The sequence below is a fragment of the Girardinichthys multiradiatus genome, chromosome 9 (genome assembly GCF_021462225.1).
Source record: "Girardinichthys multiradiatus isolate DD_20200921_A chromosome 9, DD_fGirMul_XY1, whole genome shotgun sequence".
NCBI classification, from domain to species: Eukaryota; Metazoa; Chordata; class Actinopteri; order Cyprinodontiformes; family Goodeidae; genus Girardinichthys; species Girardinichthys multiradiatus.
In genome coordinates, this window is record NC_061802.1 from 32,634,427 (window position 1) to 32,659,559 (window position 25,133).

The 25,133-nt window shown below is 37.9% G+C and overlaps 1 protein-coding gene across 1 annotated transcript in view; it reads right to left on the minus strand.

Moving 5' to 3' along the window:
- Nucleotides 1-7,147: 7,147 nt before the first annotated feature.
- The window catches only part of hcn2b (hyperpolarization activated cyclic nucleotide-gated potassium channel 2b), a 78,423-nt gene continuing 60,437 nt past the window's right edge, over nt 7,148-25,133 (minus strand). Inside the window, exons 6-8 of the mRNA XM_047375113.1 lie at nt 24,753-24,993; nt 18,793-18,957; nt 7,148-11,958 (exon numbers count right to left, since the gene is read on the minus strand). Coding sequence (XP_047231069.1) covers nt 10,994-11,958; nt 18,793-18,957; nt 24,753-24,993 — 1,371 coding nt within the window. The 3' untranslated portion in view covers nt 7,148-10,993. The remainder of the gene's footprint in view (nt 11,959-18,792; nt 18,958-24,752; nt 24,994-25,133) is intronic.

Genomic DNA, 25,133 nt, shown 5'->3' on the forward strand with positions numbered 1-25,133 from the left:
TTGTCTTAATACGGATGATTTTGGCATACAGCTCATGAAAACCCAAAATTCCTATCTCACAAAATTAGCATATCATTAAAAGGGTCTCTAAACGAGCTATGAACCTAATCATCTGAATCAACGAGTTAACTCTAAACACCTGCAAAAGATTCCTGAGGCCTTTAAAACTCCCAGCCTGGTTCATCACTCAAAACCCCAATCATGGGTAAGACTGCCGACCTGACTGCTGTCCAGAGGGCCACTATTGACACCCTCAAGCAAGAGGGTAAGATACAGAAAGAAATTTCTGAACAAATAGGCTGTTCCCAGAGTGCTGTATCAAGGCACCTCAGTGGGAAGTCTGAGGGAAGGAAAAAGTGTGGCAGAAAACGCTGCACAACGAGAAGAGGTGACCGGACCCTGAGGAAGATTGTGGAGAAGGGCCGATTCCAGACCTTGGGGGACCTGCGGAAGCAGTGGACTGAGTCTGGAGTAGAAACATCCAGAGCCACCGTGCACAGGCGTGTGCAGGAAATGGGCTACAGGTGCCGCATTCCCCAGGTCAAGCCACTTTTGAACCAGAAACAGCGGCAGAAGCGCCTGACCTGGGCTACAGAGAAGCAGCACTGGACTGTTGCTCAGTGGTCCAAAGTACTTTTTTCGGATGAAAGCAAATTCTGCATGTCATTCGGAAATCAAGGTGCCAGAGTCTGGAGGAAGACTGGGGAGAAGGAAATGCCAAAATGCCAGAAGTCCAGTGTCAAGTACTCACAGTCAGTGATGGTCTGGGGTGCCGTGTCAGCTGCTGGTGTTGGTCCACTGTGTTTTATCAAGGGCAGGGTCAATGCAGCTATCTATCAGGAGATTTTGGAGCACTTCATGCTTCCATCTGCTGAAAAGCTTTATGGAGATGAAGATTTCATTTTTCAGCACAACCTGGCACCTGCTCACAGTGCCAAAACCACTGGTAAATGGTTTACTGACCATGGTATCACTGCTCAATTGGCCTGTCAACTCTCCTGACCTGAACCCCATAGAGAATCAGTGGGATATTGTGAAGAGAACGTTGAGAGACTCAAGACCCAACACTCTGGATGAGCTAAAGGCCGCTATCGAAGCATCCTGGGCCTCCATAAGACCTCAGCAGTGCCACAGGCTGATTGCCTCCATGCCATGCCGCATTGAAGCAGTCATTTCTGCAAAAGGATTCCCGACCAAGTATTGAGTGCATAACTGTACATGATTATTTGAAGGTTGACGTTTTTTGTATTAAAAACACTTTTCTTTTATTGGTCGGATGAAATATGCTAATTTTGTGAGATAGGAATTTTGGGTTTTCATGAGCTGTATGCCAAAATCATCCGTATTAAGACAATAAAAGACCTGAAATATTTCAGTTAGTGTGCAATGAATCTAAAATATATGAATGTTAAATTTTCATCATGACATTATGGAAAATAATGAACTTTATCACAATATGCTAATATGTTTTAGAAGGACCTGTAATTTAACATTGAAGCAAGTTCTGGACCACCATGGGCTGATTGTTCACTCAGAGAGGAAGAAGCAATTACTCCAAATGCAGCATGAAAAGCCAAATTACATTTTGCAAATGCATTCAGGGACAAAGACCTTAATTTTTTACAGGTCGCAAGCCCATCACACTTTTACTGTGGGGAAAAATGTGGAAACACCATCCCAATTGTGAATAACGGGGGTAGCAGCATCATGCTGTGTGGTTGTTTTGCTGCAGGAGGGACAGATGCATTTCACAAAACAGTTTAAATCATGAAGAAAGAACATAAATATCTTTCTTCTAAGAAATCAGCCAGAAAGTTACACCTTGGGCACAAATGGATCTTCCAAATTGACAATGACTCTAGACATACTGTCAAATTAGTTACAAACTTTTTGTCGTCTGGAGGTGATTTGGAAAGAACCAATGCAGCAAGGGAGTTAGACGTCAGTCCTCCATTGTTATTTTGTTGACTCGCCAAACAAGGTAGTCACAGCCCAGCTTCGGCTGACTTCTATAGGGACAAGTCTATCTTCAGGGGAGGGAATGATGTCATGAGAACGTATAGTTTGAATGACCAGCCAGCAGCAGGATTTACAAGCTTAAACAAGACTGTTATATCCCTTTAAGAGGGTGAGATAGATCAGTCAAACAAGATTTCTTCACTGATTTTGTCTGCCGTTATTGCATTTAAAAGGTATTGGGAGCCTTACGACGCAGAAGCTATGCTTAGTGCTGTTGTCGATGCCATACAAGACTTCCTTCGTCCCACGTTGCAGGCTATATTTTTTGAACATTCACAGCTGTGCAGGATTTCACTGTATCAACTTATGATTTTTGAATAGTCAGAGGGAACTCAAGGACAGCTCATCTTTGTGGGTTTATAACGGAAATGTTTTGTGAAAGAGGCCTCCACAAAGCCCTGATTTTAATCTCAAAAGTAAATTTGTGAACAGCTGAAAACTTGCGTGAGCAAGGTGCCCCACAACCTGTCTGAGTTACATCAGTTCTGTCAGGAAGAAAAGGACAAAATTTTAGTAACCTATTTTGAAGGGTTGTGGAAGGAAACCCAGAATGACTCAAGTCATTCAGCTGAAAACTAAATTGTACCCAGTACTATGGAATGTATGTAAACTCCTGCAATGAGTGGGGAAAAAATCTCTAACAATTTTGCTGTCTCGTCATTCTGGTATTTAACAAAGAATGGGTAATCCAAACTGACGTAAAATAGGAAAGTTAGGCATGCAAACATGTAGTTTTAACTGCATATATATTTATAACTCAGTAGCACTGAAGTGCAGTAAAGTAAAACTCATTTCATCAGTATTACTTGGTCTACAATAGTAGTATGTTTGTATCCAACTCAACTTATCCTGAGATTATGGACATGGCAGTATCTTTTTTATTGTTTTTTTATGGTTTGTTTATAATTTCTTTTTCTTTTCTTTTGCCAGCAACAAATGTTTTGCCTCAATTTGAGTTTTTTGGTTTCTAAAGATGTATCTGACTCAACTCATACAGCTTTACTCTTCATATAACTTGTTGATAATTTGCCTTGTAACATTTTCCGCTATGGATACAAGTAATTGTGTGCAGACAATACTTAAAGAAAAAGTTGTTCTCCTGTTTGATAAACTTTTGCTGTGCTTTGTACAACGTGCAATTTATTGACGAGCGTTTCACCTGTGCTCTACAGTGCTCCACATAAACCAACAGTTGTCTGAGTATAGCACACAGCGAGTCACATGAAAGATAGAGAAGAGGCTAGGACAGTCTCTCTTTCACTGTAAGCATATTATTAATGGATTATTATGTGAAACTTAGATGAATTACTTAGATAATTTGCATAGCCTATAATACAATTTGTCAAGCTATGCACATGGAAATAGGTCATTATTGTTAAGAGATTGTACCCTCATGGCTTGCTGGCTAACACTAAGACGGCGGTTGACATCAAATCACAAAAGCAGGCATCAGGAGTTGGGTGTTGTCAGGGACAAAACTGATCCCAGGGACTGGATCAGAATCTTCAGTATTTAAAATGTTTTATTAGAGTGAAATTATATAGAAATTCAAAGTGTGTTTTAATCTATTTAAATACATATCAATCCTGGAGTCTAAAGCTAACGACTTTTGTATTATTGCAACTCCAACCTAAACAAATCACCACAGTTCATAAAGATACTATTTTAAAAACGTGTTTCCATTTTTCCATTAGGTGTTAAATATACTAGTCTAAACCTTTTTTTTATACTGAAGACAGTGTTCGTACATGTTTAACAATGTTCTTTCTAAAAACAAAAAAAACATGCAATGTCCAAAATGTGTGAAGCACATTTGGTCAGGGTAACTATCTGATGTAAAAAATTAATAAAACAGCTCTGTAATATTGATCTTTTTCACAGAGCATTACTTTTCCTTAAATAGGTTATAGACAGTTTTATTTGTTTAATATTCCATTTTTCAGTATTAAAAAAAGAAGGCTACTGTTAAGAATAATAGACCTTATCTTATGATAATGTTTCAGTACTGTTTCAGGATGATGAAAATGGTCTTCTCCTAGCAAGCAACTGACTTTAGCATCTTATAAACACTCATTTATATTACTACAAAAAGAAGAAGAAAAGAGAAGTTGCCAACTGCAGGGAATACATTTACTCCTAAGAACCCCTCTACTTAATCTCACCCACCTAAATATTAAACAATCTCTGTGTATTTTGTTGTTTTTGATATTCAAGTGAGATGACTTTGAGAAAATTAACTTCTGCCCAAACATGGATTTATGTATACTGGCATGTTAAGACTAATGTGTAACCAGAGAGGCAGAAGAAAGTGTAGTCGATACAAGTGTCGCTGTCAGGAAGGCTGAATAGGTTTCTTGTAAATTATTGATATTTCCCAGTAGATGGATGGGCCCAGACAGATGGTGTAAAACGAGGGATGAACATACATTCCATTTTTCTATGTGACATTTAAACCTTGAAATGTAATAAATTAAGTATTTTGCCATGATAGATGTTATTCTAACACAGTGAAGTACTGGTTTTAAAGGCAGATATTAAATTAAGGCTGTGAAAGATGAGCAATAACATCATGACAAAAAGCAGAGGGATTTACCACAACATTCTCTCACTCGCAGTTTAGCCTCCATTAGTGAAGTAAATAAAAAACGGTTGTATTTTTCTTTAAAACATAATAACAATAAAGTAATAAGGTACAAGGGAGATAATCTGTATTTAAATACAATTCATTTGCTTCCCTTTCCTCAACTGACAGTGGAAGAAAAGGAAATAAAATTTAGTGCCCAATACAAAAATATATCCTGCTAATTACTAATTCCAATGGACAAAACGGTCTGCAATATCATGTTTTCTTGAACTGAGTTCATGCACTTTACCTCACCTAGCCTTTTGTCTGTAGGGCTAAAATATTGGTTGGTTTTATAATAGGCGAATCAATATTTTCACTGAGACTTGGCAAGATTTCATTTGAGGAGAGATACAAGAGAGAGCAAAGAAAGCAAGGATGTCCTGGATAACATATAAGTAAGAATAGTTTGATTTTGAATAACTATGAAAAACCTGTTGTTATTAGACAATTGTTATTGGTCAAAATAAGAAGTTCACTGGTGATCATAAAAAAATAAAAATGGAATTTAAAAGGCTATATTCATACTTTTTTAAGTAAAAAGTTGGACTTTAAGTAAAATTTGGACTTGATGAAGTTTTAAGAAATATAATCAGAATCGTGCATCAAAGCACACAGCTGTACAAATGTAGATGCCTCTATAAGTGCTGCTGCAGCCATGCATGCAAATGTCTGCATGGCGCAGATGTTAACTTTACCAATGCCTTGTGGGTGTACAGAGGGTTGAGCAGCTAAGTTTTTGTAACATTTACATAACACTAAATATGTTTGCAAAGTTTCCAAAACAGAAAAAGATAACTGAACAAAACTTTTGCAGACCTTTGGGCAACCTGCAACATCTGGGAAACATCTGTGTAATGGGCCAAGTTTCTAAACTGGACTAAGGTACAAAAAATGCATGAATAAATAAACTATAAACAGCATACAAATTGCTGCAGATCTCAGACAACCTTTATATAAAATCTGGGTGATAACGCAAACAAGTACAGAAAAAGAAGCCATACATATTTTATCATGTCAATATTTTTGCTTCTGCTTTAATTCTTAAGTTTGGTCAGGTCAGACCAGATCATAATATGCATACTTTCAGATTAAAACAAGAATTATTTCAACATGTCCTCTTTTAATAGGTCTACAATAATAGTGAACCAGGTTACATAAATAAATAGTCTTGTTTACATGATGCAAACTATGTTTACACATAGAAATAACCATGTTAGCCATGTTATTCATAGTAAGGATGATGGTTTCAAATGAATTATCTGCTTACAAAAACAATGAACACAAAGTTCTCAGTAAAGTTTCTAAAAACAATGTAAGATTTAAAATATTGCACCTCCACAGACAAACCAAGAGTACAATTAAATATCATCTGCATAAAGTTACCACTCAGTCTTCTATCAGACCATTATTGCTTGTTGTCATAAAAGTCACATTCATATGAATTGGATGATGAATTTAATGTACTGATATCTGATCTGTGCTAGGTGAATGTTGTACACAAAAGCTGCCGGATCTGTAGCTGTGGTTTGATTCTAAATTTCTTCCTTATGAAAATTATATAGTTTAAGCCATTAAAAAATACATTAATGTCTTGAGGAACTAACATGGGAAAAGAAAAAAAGTAGCGTGCGCACAAAATACTAATTTGTTCCCACGACACAGGTATAACACGCGTGCGAAATACTAAAACAGCGCACTTTCTCAAACATACAGGGGAACAAAACAACAACTGGATGGACATGAATATTCTGATCGAGTTTTATTTTAGGTTGGGGAGGAGCTATAAGAGATTCAGATTAGTGAGAGGCATTTAAAAAGAATATTGAGTGCCAGGTGTTAATCCTTCCTGCTGACCATGGTCAGGAAACACAGGGAAGAAGCTTCCTCCAGAGCCGAAATGGTGGTTCACTGCGGGGTTAATTCCCTGTACTTGCGTGTCATGGGGTTGAGACTTCTATAATAATGAAGGGACCGGATTGCCGAAGCAGCGGAGTTTTTAATAACTGTACTGCACACTGATTGCACGTTAAATGTACTGTGGCCAGCTGAACTTCCTCCCCGGTCATTGTGCATACTGCCAAAACACACAACCGCATGCACACTCTACTTCTCTCTCTGCACTCTTCTTTGTGATCCCAGTCTGACAGCACACAGCCACCGCACGTATGCACACATAGGGTATGTCCCAATTCAGGGGCTGGATCCTTTGAAGGCCGTATTTCTAGGCCGATTACGTCACAGTGCGGCGATGAAGGCTTTCTCAATTCATGAATCCTTCCTAGACTCCTTCAAATGCGGCTGACAAATGTGTCCTTCTTTTACCCGATTTGAAGCATGGGTCGTGAGTATCCTTTGCGGTCCATCATTTCCCATGATTCATTGCAGGTCAAAGCAGATTGGTCAAGCAGGGACAGCCATGGCGGACCACAGCAGCAAAAAGCTGAGAGTAAATTGTGAAAAATTAAACTCTCTGTGACAGAAATGAACTTCTACAATGTTTTTAGTGTGGGAATATAACTGTGTAGACGTGAAATATCTGCTTGATTTATCAAGACATCGCTTAATTTCAAACGTGCTCCGACGTGTTTGGAGTTTTCCGCTCCCGCCGTAGTAACTGCCGGCTTGCCTCAACAACCTTCCCGGTAGCGGCTAGACCGTCCCAATTCGCAGCTCCTCACTTCCAGCCTCCGTGGTTTTAGCAGTTGACGAAGCACCCAGCCCATGTAGACCGGGTCCTTCGAAGGATCCAGCCCCTGAATTGGGACATACCCATACATATTTACACACCCATCGTACACTGAGCGCCATCACTTACGAGTTACACATCTCCTGCAACACAGGTCCCTTGATGCCTACTTCATGAGAACGAATCAGTATTTCGTCGGTATGAAATAATATTTCGTGCGCATTTTATATTTTGTTTTTTCCCATGTCAGTTCCCGGGCTCTGAATTTACATTCACTGTCCACTCTAGTTGGTACACCTTGCTAGTTCCAGGTTGAGCTCCTTTTTGCTTTCGCATCTATCCTTCGTGGCATAGATTGAACAAAGCGTCAGATCTGAGATTTTGGTTTATATTGACATGATAGATCAAGTCCCTGCAGATGTATTGGCTGCACACCCATAATATAAATCTCTCGGTCAACAACATCCCAAAGTTGTTCTTTTGGATTGAGATCTGGTTACAATGGAGGCCACTGTGGAGCACAGTGAACTAATGTTCAAGAAATCAGCCTGAAATGTCATTAGCTTTGTGACATGGCAAAATATCCTGCTAGACATAGCCATCAGACGATGGGTACACTGTGGTCATAAAGGGATGGACATAGTTAATAATAATCCTCAGGTAGGATGTGATGTTTAACAATGCTCAATTGGTACCAAGTGTTCCAAAATTGATATAAGTCTGGATGGACCCTCATTTTTATGGTGTTTAAGAGAAATTCTGACCCTACCATCAGAATGTTGCAGCTGAAAGCAATTTTCTAATCTGTGCAGAGGTCCAATTTTGGTGAGCCTGTGCAAATTGCAGTCTCAGCTTCCTGTTCTTAGTGAACAGGAGTGTCACCTTATTTGGTCTTCTGCTGCTGTAGCCCATCTGCTTCTGGTTCAGCATGTTGTCGGTTTTAGAGATGGTATTCTGCATACCTTGGTTGCAGCAGGTGGGTATTTAAGCTACTGTTGCCTTTCTATCATTTTGAACCAGTCCTCTGGCATTTTCATCTACGCAACTATTTTTTTCCAACTGTTCTCTTTGAACCCAAAATATGGTTGTGTATGAAAATCCCAGTACATCAACAGTTTCTGGAAAACTTGGACTGGTCCATCAGGCACGGACATCTATGCCAAATTCAAAGTCATTTAAATCCCCTTCCTTTCCCATTTAGATACTTGGTTTGAACTCCAGCAAGTCATCTTAAAGTCATCGAGATTCTTAATCGCATTGAGCTGCTGCCATGTCTTTGCTTGACTTGCTTTTTGTGTTAGTAGGCAACTGAACGGGTTTGCCTAACAAAGTGTCCAGTGAATGTGTATATATGTTAAATATTATTTTCCAGTAAGTCCTCTTTTTTGTTTCTTCTTCAATACTCCATTATCCTTGTTTCAATTATGGATTCAAATCTAATTTGGTAACAAACTGCATTTTCCATCCCAGACCAATGCCCCCTGGACACAGTGTAACATAAACACAATTCTCATAACATGCCTGTTTTAATTAAGTTGGAGGACCCAAATGAGTTCCTGGGGGGCATAATTTGATCATGAAACAAAAACACAACAGGTTCTAAAAAAACCATTGTATAAAAATACTTTAAAACTGTCTACTTTGTCTGATTTGGAACTCTTAAGTTGGATGACTGTGCAGGAATGTAGAATAAACAGGACAGAAATGCAAAATAATCATAGGAAAGGAACTCATCAGTGGCACAGTATAATGAAATCCAGTTGAAGAATGACAATTACGGACCCAAACAAGTCTGAGGGATTCCATTTTCCACTCATCATTACCTTGTAATGATTCAGGCAATAGTGAGCTGAGGTGAATAGAATGTCAGGTCCAGGAGAAAAGGATCTTCTTCCTAATGCTTTTGGACAAAAATCAGTGGCATTTGATGAACTCTTATAGAAGCATCAATGACAGAGGTAAACAGTCATATACATCCTGCAAAGGCTGAGTGCTGTCCTTGGCTGTTTATTTAAATTGTGGCAGTAACACAAGATCCATTATTTGTGAGAATTGACTTTGGCATAGTGATGCATTGCCCAAACAGCCACTAAAGGCAAGTAAAAACTCATGGTTAGAAAAGGATGAATTTACAATTAAACTGCAATAAGTTTTTAGTCTGTAATTGGCAGTGAATTACAATTCAAGTTTGGGTAACAGGAACTGCTTACTTGGATTCCTTCAAATCTGTAAGTAATCAGTGAAAAGGTCCAAAACAAACTACTTTTCTTTTATCTTTTCATACAGCCAGCAGATATAAGAATGTTGACCAAATCAGGCAATTGTTGAACTTTACATAATTTACTGTAACATTTTTGGCTGATAGTAGCAATTTCCATAGGGCTGAAAATGTGTTGTTGAACCAATAAATATGTACTTTAAAAACAAAACAGCAAGGTGCATAGTGAAGTTGAGTTGAAAACTCACCCTCTTTAGATTTATTAAGGGAACAAACATGGGCATAAAAGAGTACAAATCAATGGTCTGGAAAAAGACCATTTGTCCCACTGTCCCCAACTGTCATCAGCTGCATCCATACCGTTCCAGTATGGATGATTCATATTCTCTGTGATCCTAAACGAATAGTTTGGGTCGTTTGTAGTGGGATTACATGAAGAGTGTTTGAGTAGTCTATATCGTATGTGTGGTAGGCAGCAAACAGATGGACATAATGATAATTGATATGATGAAATCATATCAATTAACAGATTTTTTCATCTCTCCAAGGTCCCTTTCACTGTAGACTAAACTTGCCTCACAACATTAGAGACTTCCAAAAATATGTTGACAGCGCTGTACCCGGTTAATATAATTAATCAGGATGGAACGCTGAGAAGTGCAAAGCACTCTAAACACCCTTTCACCTGCATTATTTCATGCAGCTAATGAAAGTCTGTAACGTTGAAACTTGTGTATGATTACTTCTTTAAACTAAATTTGCTCTGATGGCCATCTACAAAAAATCAAACTATGCTTTTAAGGAGCTTGGGGTTTACTTCTTTTGTGTATTACATTTTCCCTCGATGAAACCCAGGTAAAATAATTATTTTTAAATACTGTCAGCAATCCATTCATAGTAACAGTCCATGGGAACCATGGCTTTACATTTTGTAATAAAGTTGTCAAAAAAGGGTTATTTCTTTTTTTTAAATTGTGCTTACCAATAAGGCGCTAAGATAGTTGGAAAGCAATAACATAAATAAAACTTTGTCACCAAGACTAACGTTTACCAGTTTAAAAGGAGAACTGGCGTATTTTGAAGTTACAGCAAATAAACACCAATGAAGTTCCAACTTCTGATATCTGAAGCGGGTCCCTGAATAACGTTTTTTTAACCATCCAACCCGAGGTTTGCATTATATGAGGTGAATGAAAGGACATTGAAGAATATAGTTGACTATGTTGTGAAAGACTCTACTTTACCTCTACGAATCTGTGCAACTACATGTTAGAGTAGAAACATCTCAGTGTTGCAGAATCAAATGTCACTAGATTCAAATGTTTCAGATGCTCCCTACTTGCTCAACATTCATACATTCAGATAGTCAAACTCAAAAAAAGAAGAGGAACTTGTTCCTGCAATCATGCTCCTCATTCAGTCACTATTCCAGAACAGTTTAAGATCACAAGTTTGAGGATAGCCTGGATATCACCTTCATGCGGTCTGTCTCTGGAAGGCTCCCTATTGAGTCCTTTTTAGGTGGTCCTGTGTCCCCCTGACCTGTTCCCATGCTACCTACTCCAACCCCTGCTGCAAAACTAAGTGCAGAACCAGGCAAAGATGCTACAGGGAAGGCCCCCACTGACATTTGGTGGGGGAGTACCACCCTATGAGGTACTGTGCTACGAATGCTGGCAGGGCCTAATGGGGTCTGAGTGGCTCCAATAGAAGTGGAAGAAACTTGTGTTGACTGGGGTGGACTGGGGACAGCTGGTTCTAACCCCTCATGAGGTAATGAGGGCTGAGAGGCAGACAGGGCCCTGACATCTTGGCTCAGGCTGCCCAGGTGCAAAGAGTGGGTGCTCTTATGCATGCTGGGCCGGTGTGTGGGACTGGCTATGTACTGCTGAACCAGAGACAGCTGGGAGCCTGAAATATGACCAGCCAGCGCACTGGATCCATAGTGGAATGATTGTCCTCCAGCAGCCAGTGGACTCTGCACTGGGGGACTGGCCAAGACTGGAGCAAAGGCACCAGGAGCAAGGAGTTGTGACTGTAGTGGAGAAGCAGAGACTGGACTGGATACACTCTGCATCACCTGGAATCTCCTCACCATCCTAGGAGACTGTAAGGTCCCTGCTCCCACCGAGTTTCCTTGCATGGGGTTACAAAAGTTCATTGCCACAGCTTGCTGCAGAGTGGCGATTGCCGAGTCTCGAGGCTGAGTGGAGGAACCTGGAGGAGAAAAGATCCCACCAGAAAGAGGAGGTGTCATGGACATAGCCCGTTGCCGTGGTACGTCCACTTGCTGAACCATCTCTCGATCATATTTGACTATCTCCTGAATCATCTCATTCTCATGGTTGTTGAAAACACCAGAATGGAGATCATGCTGGACTTTGTGCATCAGGATCGAATTCTTCTTGCCTGTAATGACATGAACACAGAATATAGATGTGTAGTTGAGATTTAGAGAATGTAGAGAACGTTGACCTGCATTTTTGTAGCATAGGGATACTTTGTAGAGGTGTAATGAAGGTACAACGCCAGCATATTGTAAATCAAGATGAAGCCTACATCACAACGGGCTATGCAGTTGTTGTCAAATGTGATTTTTAAAAGTATTTGTTACAGGCCCAGAATATGACGCTTTGTGCTTAAAACTTGACACTTGACCCTCATATCTAGGGCTTTTTTCTATGTTTGAGATTTTGAAGTATTAAAAGAAGTAGGGATTCAGTTGCCTTTTTGTGATGATGGAGTCAACTAATAAAGACTGGCTGACAACTTTAACAAAAGCATAGAAGATTCTCCTACATGCAAACCATTCATTTGGCAACATTTTGGGAACCAGGTACAAAAATAGAAACATTGACAGAGTGAGACAAAATACAAACAGCTTGTAAACCACTGTGAGAAAACTGTGTCTGGATAACCACAATTTTCAAATGAAGCTACAGTTAGCATCTGCTTTAATAGCTTCCTATTGATGCTAATCTTAAGTTGGACTGCATTAAATCATCTCTGTTTCAAAATGTAAAAGGAATTGTGTAAACCTGAATTGTCGTTCTACACTGAACATAGATTCTTAAAATGCTGAAATTTCTGCAACTTTTATTTTATTTCCCCTAAGAATAATTGATGCATCTGCCAGTATATTAGTCAGACTGAAGATGCAAACAGGAGACTACTGATGAAGAAACCAAGTGCAGTCCATTTGGACATGGTGCTGACCAGCTGCTCACTTTCTGATCGTGATACATGAGGCCTGAGGACTGAGATAACTATGTTCATTGCAACAAGTACAAAGCTAGTCATACAAAGCATAGTTGAGTTCAAAGCCTTGACTTCTGAACCAGATGGATTGCAGATTTGATTCTTTAATTCAAAGTTCATATATAAATATGCAATTTTTGTTAGCTGTTTTTAGCTTATACTGTAGCTTATAAGTTGTTCTTAAAATATATAAAAATTACTTATTGTCCAATATATTTAGGCTGTTAAGGCTCTCTGTGTTGTAAATGTACCACAGTACAATTACAATCCCCTGTGTAAATATAGACTCAACTAAGAATGAGGGTATTCAGTCTCTTCTACTGTAATGTGTGGGACAAAAGCTAAAACGTTTGGGTTTAGGCTGTCTCAAAAGACATTCAAGTTGGCCATGAACCTTCAACAACCCAGCTGGGTTCTCAACAAATAGTTTGGTCTCAAATTGAAGACTGGTGATGAAGAATTGTGAAAGCAAACTGACAGCACTTGACTGTGGATTAAATATTGAGAGTTCCTTGCAGAGATGTCGGCACAGCTGTACCTGTTAAATTCCTAAAAGTAGGTGTGCGTTTGAAAAGAGGTTCTGGCAGGGTCAGGCTGCAGCTGTGGAGATAATAGGATGCACAACCAACCAACACACTGTCAAATTACTGAGATGTGTGTTAGAGATGAATGTGTCTGAACTTTCTGTCAACTAACCGCAAGGTGTGAAGGAGAGGTTTATTAACCAGTGAAAATTATGCTTTTAGAAATAAGGAGAGGTAGCTAATGGTGAGGTGAGGCACAAAAACTAAACATACCAGCTGCTTATGAAGGAGACTCATGTTCAGATGTTAAGAAGATTTTGTTTCTTGTAAAATGTGGAGCTAAGCACGCTGGATGGATAGTTGGGACAAACGCTGGGATTTGTGCATTTTAGCTTGCTAGCCTTCTTAGCTGCATCCCAAGGATTTAACATCTGTCTTTCTTTAGGTACTTGAAGAACACACACAAGCTGGACATACTTTACCAGCGCATATTGAGTGTTGTCAGTTTGGATCTACTTTGCAGAAAACAGGTCGAGAACTGAATGGAAAGCCTAAATGTTGGAACAACATCAAGGTCAGTACCTCTTATTCTTTTCTGTTCAAGATGTTCTTCATTTTAGTTTAGTTTTTGTGAGAAGGAACACTGCAAAAGGCAGATGATGGTTTTAATTCTTTGGCCTTTCTATCACTTGCATGTTGCATGTACTGAAGATACATGACTTGCAAGTATAACCTTAGTGATAAAGACCTCTCTCAAGTAAGGAAAACAGACAGGAATTCATATTTACTGTACTTTGCTCCAAGTTGTAAAATAGTCATTTGCTGAATTTAATAAAGTAAATTAAGCCAAATCCTGTGCCATGTCACCACTGCAAGTATTCATTCCCAGGTGAGTGAATCTTAATTGGCGCAGACAGAGCATCTGTGTAGTGCACTCATGCTACAAAACTACATTTTCACCTATCTAGTTGACACCTACCCAACTCCTGGGTAGGTGTCCAAACCTTTTTAGAATAGCTGAGTGAAATTGCCTTCAATTTAACACTGCTGTAGTTGTCATGACTCAGATAAAGCTGCTTATCACCATATGCTATTGAAATGCAAGGTTGCCACAAAGGTGTGATGATAAGAAATGCTAAGAAGCAGCTTTTCTCCAAGCTTTTGTGATAGTATGTCTTTTCAAACATACCCTGAGAAAACTATTACTTATTACAAAAGTGTAGTCCTCTGCCTGCAAAGTGCCTGTTCTGGGAAGTGATGAGACACAATTAGATATACAGTGCTTTGTGACTATGTGTGTGAAAAGTGATGTCTGGTTAATATTAACATAGAAAGATACATATTGCATAGGGGATGTATCAGACACTCACACTTTCCTTCCACCTTAACATATCTTTATTTAAAGTTACTGTTGACAAAACCAAAAAGAAAGGCAGATGTAATTATTGATTAACGCACAACAAGCACATCTGGGGTCTAGGCTGCCATGAAACGGACACGCCCGCCTTTCCCCAAATAAGTGAGCTGTCAGACTGATGGGGTACTCATGTGCAAAATTTGGCAGCTATGGCAACAGGTTGTGGCTGCGGAGCTTTTGGTACACATGTCAAGTGTGGTCTTGTGACAAGCAACCTCTAGAAGGCTGGGGAAAGAAGTTGTTCACATTGCAAAAAAAAAATAACTGTCAGTCACGATGGCAAGTGTGCATATGTGTAAGTGTGTGTGTGTTTTAACTTTAGAGGGCAATCATATTCACTGAAAACATTAAAACATGGCAACATAAACAAATAATTCATAGTTGTAATTTTGTTTAAGTGTCATTTCCCAGCATGCTGCCACAGATGTCAGACAGAGCAGTGTTTTGGACCAGACATCACATTAATAATACCCAATTATTTTCTTTCAGTGCATGTCATCAGTCTTTTGAGAACGGCCTCCTTGTTCCCTTTATATTTGAGTTAAAATAAACCTGTGGTTTAATTGGACACATTCAAGAACATACACCTAGATTAATATAAAAAAACAGAATTTCTTTGTGCAGTTCTGTCTTCCTTTTTAAGCGTAGGTTGACACGGCTACCTGAAAAGCAGAAAAGGTGTCTCAGATTTCTTTTTTCAGAACTCCGACTGCACGTAAGCTATTATTTTTTGAACCCACCTTTTAGTTGTATTGCATAACTGTATGTATTTATTGTATTTATCATTATCTGTACACCAAAGGTTTACATTTTTAAACTCTGACAGAGTAATTGATAAATTAAGCACATGTATAACCTATCACTTTTGGCAAATATCATTGGAAAGGCTGGTTATCAATAAATTCACTCTGTCAAGTGATAAGTAAACAAATCAATATATCAGCACTAAGACAGCTTTTGTAAAGTTTTAAAATACACAAGTATTAACATTCATGCATCAAAAACATTGGTCTTGCTTTGACAAAGTACAACATAGTATAGTATAACGTACTGATTGATAGACTATAGTAATGGTAGAATGTACTGGTACTGTACTAAATTGGTTCAGATCTTAGTAGCAAAAGAAGAATTTTTACAATGGTGAATCTAAATTTTAAAAAAAATCATATGTGGGGTCTTCAAGACTCCATTCTCTTGCCTCTGCCATTCAGTGTCCATATGCTGCCCTAACTCAAATTTTAGAGTATTACAGAAGTTCCTGCAATACCTAGGCGGATGAAACACAACTCTGAATTTCTCTGTCACCATAAGACCACAGTCCCTGGAGAGTCACTAATTGTGTCAATAGTATCAATGAGTGAGCCAGAGTGTATTGGAGTCAAAATCATTGTTTATCTGTACAAACTTGGAAATAAAGCTGATTCTGAATGTGTCAGAATGTCTTCCATCTTAATGTGGAGAATAGGGAAGGCATTTTTTTAAGTGTCAAAAGTACAACAAGATTCAACAAATCTAACAACTATAAAGAATACCATAGCTAATGTTGTAAACTCAGATCTAAATGTTAACATAAACTATTACTAAATCAGTTCACTACTGTTATGGTAAATTTTAGTGCCTTGCTTTTTTTTCTACTAGATACTCTGCAAGATCTAATAAAAGTATTCAAACCCTTCAGTGTTATTCTCTTCTGCCTCCAGAGTTAGGACAGATGTTTCTGTTTAGTCTTACAGAGATGGTTTTTCAACCTTCTCCTATTCACTTGTATGAGATAACATGTATGCCACACTGTGTAAGGTTTCCATTGTCAACATGTCTAGGACAACAGGGTTCACCTCGTCTTTCTGGGTCTCATGAGAGTTACCTTGAAAACTGTTGTAGCTTACAGGGGAAACTTTTGCTTTGTCTAGGCAGAACGATTTGGCAGCACTACTGAGCGCATCTTCAATGCTGTAAAAAATCCTTCTCTCTTGCAAGATTATAATAAAGCTGATTCTGAGTGACAATCATCGGTCTCTGTCTTGGTAAAAACAAATGTTTCTACAACACTACCATTTTAAAGAGTTCCAGAATGAAGGCTTTCCTGTCAAATTAGGAGAGAGGAAAACTGTTTTTCTGTGCAAGTTTTTATTTTCATGTTGGATTATTGTAATGTTGTCTTTGCTGTCAGTCAGTCATTTTCTACCGCTTCTTCCATGCACACACTCATTTACGCCCAAGGGCAATTTAGAGAAACCAGTCATGTTTTTGGAGTGTGAGAGGAAGTCGGAGTGCATGCGTGGGTTCTCTCTGGAGTACCCAGAAAACAAAAACATGCAAACTCCATGCAGAAAGACCCCCGGCCGGGAGTCTAACCCAGGACCTTTTTGGTACAAGGCAACAGTGCTATCAACTGCACCACCTTGCAACCCTGTCTTCACTGTTCTCTTTTACAATAAATCATTGAAGGAGATGCAGTTCATCAATATTGCTGATTGACCAACCGCAGGAAAACTGATCATATCCTATCAGTCTTCAGTGCACTGCACTTTAAAAAAAGAAAGGTTGGTGTACCAAAAATTCCGAGGCAACAAACGTCATGGCATTTTTAATTTTAGGATTTCAACTTTAACTTTGCATAACTAAGTTACGTTTGCCTAACTCTGATTTCTATGTTCTTGTAAATCAACCAAAAGTTTGCAGAGACTTAAAATTTTAAGCTGTAAGAACTTTGAATCCTGAATTCTTCCAGTTTGCATAAAAGTAGCAGTGGGTTAAAATTGTAGGTGCTCAAATTTCTCGCTTTTATTTTATTCATCCCTATTTTCCCTCAGTGGCGATATTTGTCCTCTGGGTTTTAACCCACCCTTTTTGTCAGGGACCAGTGGGCTGCACACACCAGTGGCACCCTGGAAGCATTCTGTGGTTAAGGGTCTTGCTCAGGGACCCAGAGTGATAGTCTGAGTTTTGAATCAGTGACCATTGCAGCCTCTCTGAAACACAAATGCCCTGCTCTCTAACCACTAGGCCACCATTTAACAGTTATAAATCCTGACTACTGGTAACTTAACTATAAGTCGTAACTTAAATAAGTAAAAAGCTTTATTCTCATTGTAAAGAAAGTAAAACGGAATTTCGTTCGACGGCATTTCTTCAGCAGTATCGTTATTGTTAAAATGAAACATTACAACAAGACACTAACTCAAAGGCCAACTCCAAAAGTTGATTTTTCCGCATTTCCCAACAAAAGAATGAAAGTTAGTATAACTATCACTTGTTACAATGACCTATAACTTGGAAATATAAGTACTGACCACTCAAAAAATAATGGTCATGATCACACCTACCTTGGTTTACTGGACTGACTTAAGATATTGTCCCTAATATGTCACACTTAGTTTTCAGATTTTCACAAATGAAAATAGTTTTTCATCCCAAAAGTTGTTTATTTATAGTGTGTTTGTAATTGTTTAAAAATCTTGTTGTCTGTCTGTCAAGCATGAGTGTCTTCAGGCCTGAACAGCTTTAAATATTACAGGTGTAAACCACGTCGACCTCTCAGGACATGAGAGCCCGATTTGCTCTTTGCTTCCAGGACTAGTGTTTTGTTTCATTTTATGTGATGCAGACATTTTACAATTATTTCTTTGATATATTCATTGTCTTTAATGTAATTTTTCATTAAGCATTTTAACCTGTTTTTCCTATAAGTCACTTTGAATTACCTTGTCTATGACTGGTGCTATACAGCTAAACTCCCTTTATCTCTATCGCTCTACAGTATTGTCCTTTCTTTCACTGTTTTTAACATATTCTGGGAGAAACAGTGTTTTCTCCCTTTGTATTTTAAATATAGGTAATCTACTTCAATTAATTTCACACATTTCATGACTTACACTGCATGAAAGATAATTAAATTGAAGATATGGTTCCAAAGTAGCCTTAAAAACACATTTAAACACAAAAACCTCCTTGTTTCTTATAATGACTGCTCACAATAACAAATGCTGAATGCACAAAAATAAATTCAGTCCTTTTGTTGACTGAACAACATGATGGTCTTACCTATCCTGTCCAGTCTGTCGATGGCAACCGTCTCAAAGGCCCTCCTCATCATGGGATACTCTTCGAGCACTTCATTGAAATTGTCCACCGAGAGAGAGTACAGACGGCAGTAGGTGTCTGCTCGCACACTGGCTGTCCTTCTGCCTCGGGTCAGCAGACAAATCTCTGGAAGGGAGAAAGACAGAACATGACTAGAAACTAGAAATGGTGGGTTTTAGGCAGTCAGGAAGTGAGAAGGGTTCCAATAGTGAAGCACTGCAATTAAACAAATCTTAGCCTTTTTTTCCCCGCTGAAGAAAGCTAATGGGCAAATGAGTGATCAAGATTGCAGTGATTTTTGCATACAGAAATTATGCAAAGTTAGTCTGACCAACTTACAAAATGCATGGATATTTGCACAGCACTGACAGCTGTGTGAAGGAAGAGATCTGCAGCTAAGCTTCATTACTTCACTTGTTCCTCTTCCTTTCCTTCAGCATTTTTTTACACATAGCTCCACTTTTTTGAGGGCTGGGGCGCACTGTTGTCTTGACAACCACATGCCCTCCTTTTCCCTTGCCTTTAAAGGTCGACCTCCTCTGACTCTCAGCAGAAAAGGGAAAGAATAACAAATCAGAGGAATAGTCCATTAAGAAACCGCATAAGGGTTCTGCACTGGAAATAAACTGTGACTGGATGGAGTGTCTTTGCATCAATTTGTAAACACAATTTGTAAACACAAAGTTTCAGGAAATAGAAATGTGTTTGAATAAAATATATAAGCAAAAAATAAATAAACAGACAGACAGACAGACAGACAGACAGACAGACAGACATGCACACACTTACACACCGATATACAAATAATTAGGTAACTTGTGGTTAAATGCCTTGCCCAGGGGCACATTGAAATTTGGCAGAAGAAAGCTGGAATCAAGTCCACAGTTTTCAGAAGACTACTCTTCCCAATGAGCCACAGTCACCCCAATGAGAAAAATACAACTTTCTTTCGCTTACAAGAAAACCAAATTTATTATTTGTAAACATTTATAGTTGCAAAAAAACTGGAAGCTCATGGTGTGGAAACTGCCAGCCATCACTCTTATTAAGGTATTGCTGTTTTTAAACTTCAGCAGCAAACTGCAACACAAATTCCAATGAAGCTGGGATGTTTTGTAAAACGTAAATAAAAAAAGAATACAATGATTTGCAAATCCTGTTCAAGCTATATGCAACTGAATACACCACAAAGACAAGATATTTAATGTCCACACTGATAAACTTAAATGTTGTGTAAAACCTACAAATTAAGTGTGAAGATTTTACACCATGTCCCAACTTGAGATCAGCTACCCTTACCAGATAACCTGACTAATTACCCAGGTAATACCAGCTATTTAGACTTATGTAACAAATGACGAAAAGGGAATAATATTTTGCACAATAACCCCTTAAAAATTGTTGCTAACTTGTTTCTTCTACATTTGCGTAGGTCCGTATATCAAAATTAAAAATAATAATGAAAAACTGTAATAGATAACATAATCAAGAATATATAAAAACTTTAGAAAGTTCATCAGCAGAAGGAATTACTGATGATTCGTAGTAATAAATAAAAGCAAGTAGACCATGATATACATTTTGTTTAATTTTAGTCAAAATACTCTATGCAATTTTTCTAAAGGTTATTACTCAGTAGGTGTCTCATACCAGCCAACATTATCATTAATATGTATAAGTATTATAGGCATCTGCTCTTAGTAACAAGAAAAAAGAGAAACAAGTTATTAGTGCAGAATGCTAATAAGACACAAGAATATGGTAAATCTGCACATTAGTATATAGGATAACAAGGACTTTCAGGGCTTTAAAATGAAATATTTTCTTTTTAAATCTGGAATAAATTATATTGCTGCTGCTCTGACAATAAACCAAGTATCTACATTAATATACTTATCTAAAAAAAAGGTAAAAAGGAAATAATTATGAGCTCAAAATATCATAGTCCACTGAAATAAATAACTCTGGATAAATCTAAAAGGAAACTGAAGTGTAATAAAAAAACAAGCTATTTATTTAATTTAAAATCAGAACTGACAATACATTTAGATTTTTTGAATGCTTATTTTAGTATTTATAATACGCACCTGCAGTAAAATATGCCTATTTTCTTCTCAGGCCAATGAGCAGTAATCACATTTTCTTTGCTAATATGTGGCTCTTCTGTCTTCTGCAGAGAGAGCTACATTTTAGATTCACTTATTGGAGAATAAATCAAATCAATTCTCTGCTCTCCCACTAGGCTGACAAAGTTTTGCAAATTATAGCACCCAGGGTAATGCATTTATTTGATGGAAGCTAGGTAAGTTTGTTCAATAGCAGTCAGATTCATAGCTAGGTCAAGTTGTTGGCTGGTTTAAGGCTAAGTTAAGTTTTTAATTAAAACTTTACAACTTTTGCCTGCTATAAATTGTTAATCCTCCTCTTCACGGAGAGGCAATTTTTGATTTATCCAAAAAAAAAATGGATCAATAACTTTGAAAAAATATTAGCCCAGTTCTCACTAGCAACAACTCACAATGCATTCATAGTCATTGAGTCACAGGGTGCTAAGCGAAATGTAAGCACATTTAATTAAAGATATAATCATTCCAGCTCACTTCATTCAGGTTCATTCATTCATTAAGTAAAGATAAAATATTAGTTTTTACAAAGTTGTCAATTCAAAACTGCAACAAAAATTGTCAATCTTAATCGTGGCTTTTAAATTTTATTATACGTGTGAATTTTTAACATGTTTGACACAAATCATGCAAATGGCTAAACGTGCTTTAATGTGATAATAGATTTTTTTTTGCTAGCATCGGCATTCATTTACAGTAATGTGAAAAAAATTAGGACACCCTGTTAAATATTTAGATTTTTCTTAAGAAATGCTTATATGTCTAATCCTTTTTCTCCATGGAACATAAAGTGATTTAATTGGACTTAAATACCAAAAATCAATCGTGTTTTAATGGGTAAACAATGTAAAAAATAACTTTTTCAAATGAGGTACAAATCAGTACACCCTACACCCTACTAGCTAGTGTTATCCACTTTGGTTGAAAATACTGCAATGAGATGCTGAACTTGCTTAACCAGCCATACATTGGCACGTTAGCAGTTGATTTGAATGTCCTCCGTCTGTGGAATATTTTCCAGATATTCTCTTTAGACCTATTTAAAACCCTTACCAGACTCATAAGCTACTGAAATTGTCTTCCTAAAGGTTTTAGATATTTTTTTGAATCTCACCATGGTGTTCCCTCTATACTGTAGCTTTACTGTTTACTGTAGCTTAAAAAAAGACCAAGAAGGCAGTGAAAAAGGGCAGTCCACACAATAAAAATGCAGACAGATTACTTTGAATGTTATTCAGGCTACACTATGACACAATAGCTTTACAGGCATAGCCATGTCTCTGTCAACACAAGAAGGAAATAGTTTCTGCAGAGCAGCAGTTGATATTCTATAAATCCCCTCAGCAGATTTTCAGTTATCTAGTAAATATATTACAGATGAGCAGCTTGTACATTTGTTATACTTTGAGTTATGTGTGCTAAAAAAAACTCTTGAAGAATTCAGGGACATGATGGTTAAAATGTTTTGGTGCTCTACTTTCAGTGTGAGTTATTGTTCACAAATTGGCCAAGACATCATTTCATAACCACTCACCTGGGATTTTCGTGGTTTCACATGACGCATGCATTTGCATATTGCCAGCATCATTAGTGGCCATTGGGCAGTGCATTGAAAGGATAATATAGCTAATGAAACCACTAGGGCTGAATAAATTGTTCATACCACCGGGTGGCCAGTTGTGATTTGCTGTGCCATTCTTAAAGATGACAATGAATACAGAGAATTGCTGTATATTCAAAGTGGATTTTAGCAGGAACATGAATATTCATTAGCACTTCATAGACTCATTACCTTAATTCATTTTCGTAGACTCCATGCCTATTTTCTTTACTAGTCCAAAAAGTTCAGAAAACCTTGCAGATTATTTGCAAAAGAAGCTTCACATGTTGTTAGGAAACATATACACATATTCTTCCTTGTCATTATAGAGAGCACTCAGCAGACTGTAATAACAGTTGTAATAGAAAAGTCAAATATACAGCATATTCAGCATAACCTCAATAATGCATTATTTTTAAGTGGTCATAAAAGGTAAAGAGAATACATCACATACACATACACATTAATGGGTTGTTCTGGTATTCTAGAGAACAATTGCAGCAGTTGTTTTGGGACCTTTTTGAGAAAGGGATTTATGGCTTGAGCTATATGTGGCAAATGGAGATGGGTGGGGTGGGGTGGGGTGGGTGATGCAAGATAATATAACTTATCTGTCAGCTGTACGTTGAACAGGTTTTCTACTGAATTTTGTATGTGCAAAGTTTGGAGAGTTGTTGATACCTAGATATTCTTGTTGTGGCTCATTCTGTGTGGCAAAGAGCATCCTCCTAGATCCAGTCCCATTAATGTGTTAGAATGGCCCAATCAAAGTCCAGATTCAGAATGTGTTACACGATTTAAAGACTGGTCTTTACAGATGTTCTCCATCCAATCTGACTGAGCTTCAGCCATTTTGCGAAGAGTACCTGAAATAATTTCAGTTTTTAGATTTGCAAAGGTGGTGGAGACATATTCCAAAAGAGTTGCACGTGTAATTGCATTGAAAGGTGGTTCTAAAGGGTATTGGCTTAGGGGGCAACCCTGAAAGCCCTTTTGTTATTGTACTTTGTTGGGCAATCACGTTTTAGTTTGACAAAATGGTAAACAGCTAAAAGTGTATGTATACTTTTGCAATGCACTGTAAAGGACAAGCCTGGAAGGTGCTTGAACTAAAAGCTAAATGTAGCAGTTATGTAATGGTAGTTTATCTGCAACTCGGCCCAAAATTGTTCATACCCCTGGCCGAGTTAGATTAATTCAAGAAGTCTTTTTCTGATAGGACACGAGAAAGATATCTCACAAAAAATGTGAAATAAGAATTTTGAAAAAATAAAAATAAAAACATCAATTTTTGTTTACATTTTATTTTAAAAGAAAGCAAGTCAAACATTATTTACACCCTTCTCAATAATAAATGGAAAGATAGTAATTGCCATTAAAACAATTAGACCCTTCTTATAATCGCTGACCAGATTTTTGCATGTTTCCACTTCTATTTTGTTGATTTAACTTTGGTGATAAGCTCCACATTTTTGATGTCGGAAGCCCTCCTTGACATCACCATGATCTTTAGCTCATAAATAATTTTGGGCTTAACAGGAACTCTCACCCTTAGGTTTCATAATCTACTGATAATACCTAAGAACAGCTGCTTTACAGAGGACAAAGTTTGTATCAGAGCATTAAATTCATAATGTATTCACTGCTGCAACACTGATTTAGTGATTTTACCACACATAATACATGGTGATCAAATCCTGCTGTCGATCCAAAACAAGGAGACATGTGATGTCTTGTTGACAGGCACAGCTTCAAACTCCTCTTATCAGATGTATGAAACACAGCTCCATAGATGCAATGTCTCTAAACTATTTAGTTATTATTAATTGGACATGCGTGCACAAGAGCATGTTGTGCACTTGGGTTAATGCAATAGTGCTGAGGGCATCTTTTACATGAGTAATCTCTGGTCTGAAAGGAAGGACCCGGTGTTGATAATTCAGCCCATCCAGTACAAGATGTTGCAAAAGGACATGTGACCATGTGTTAGAACATGCCTGTGTTGTTTTAAGCGCAGCAAAGCTTGATTTGGTCAACCGGGAAACATCAACTGAGGAAGGCTGATGTAATGATGAGGCTGCGTTTCCAAATTACAGGTTGTTGTTTTGTTTATTAGTGCAGTACGGAAATATTGATTTTAGGCGCACAGAATTAGATAAAAGATATGACCGACATATCGATGCAAAGACATTACATACCGCCAAAGTAGGAGCCGTCCATAAGCTTCATGCCGATGCTTCCTTTGGTCAGGACGCTCACTACTCCGTGCTGAATGAAGTACATCTTCTTTCCAATAGTGCCTTCTCTAATGATGTAGTCACCAGGCTGGAAGACTTCAAACCTCAGTTTGGTCAGCATGGCTGTCACAAAGTTTGGATCAGCGTTGGCAAACAGTGGCATGGAGGCCACCAGCTTACGGCAGTTGAAGTTGACAATTTCCTAAATGCGTACAGCAGACATTGAAACAGAGAAATTGTAAGACCAAAATGCATGCGTCATACTTCTTTTAAAACCCAACTACTCATTAAAAACCAAACTTAAACTGTTCTTTTCTCTGATATTTACATTTACTCTTAGCC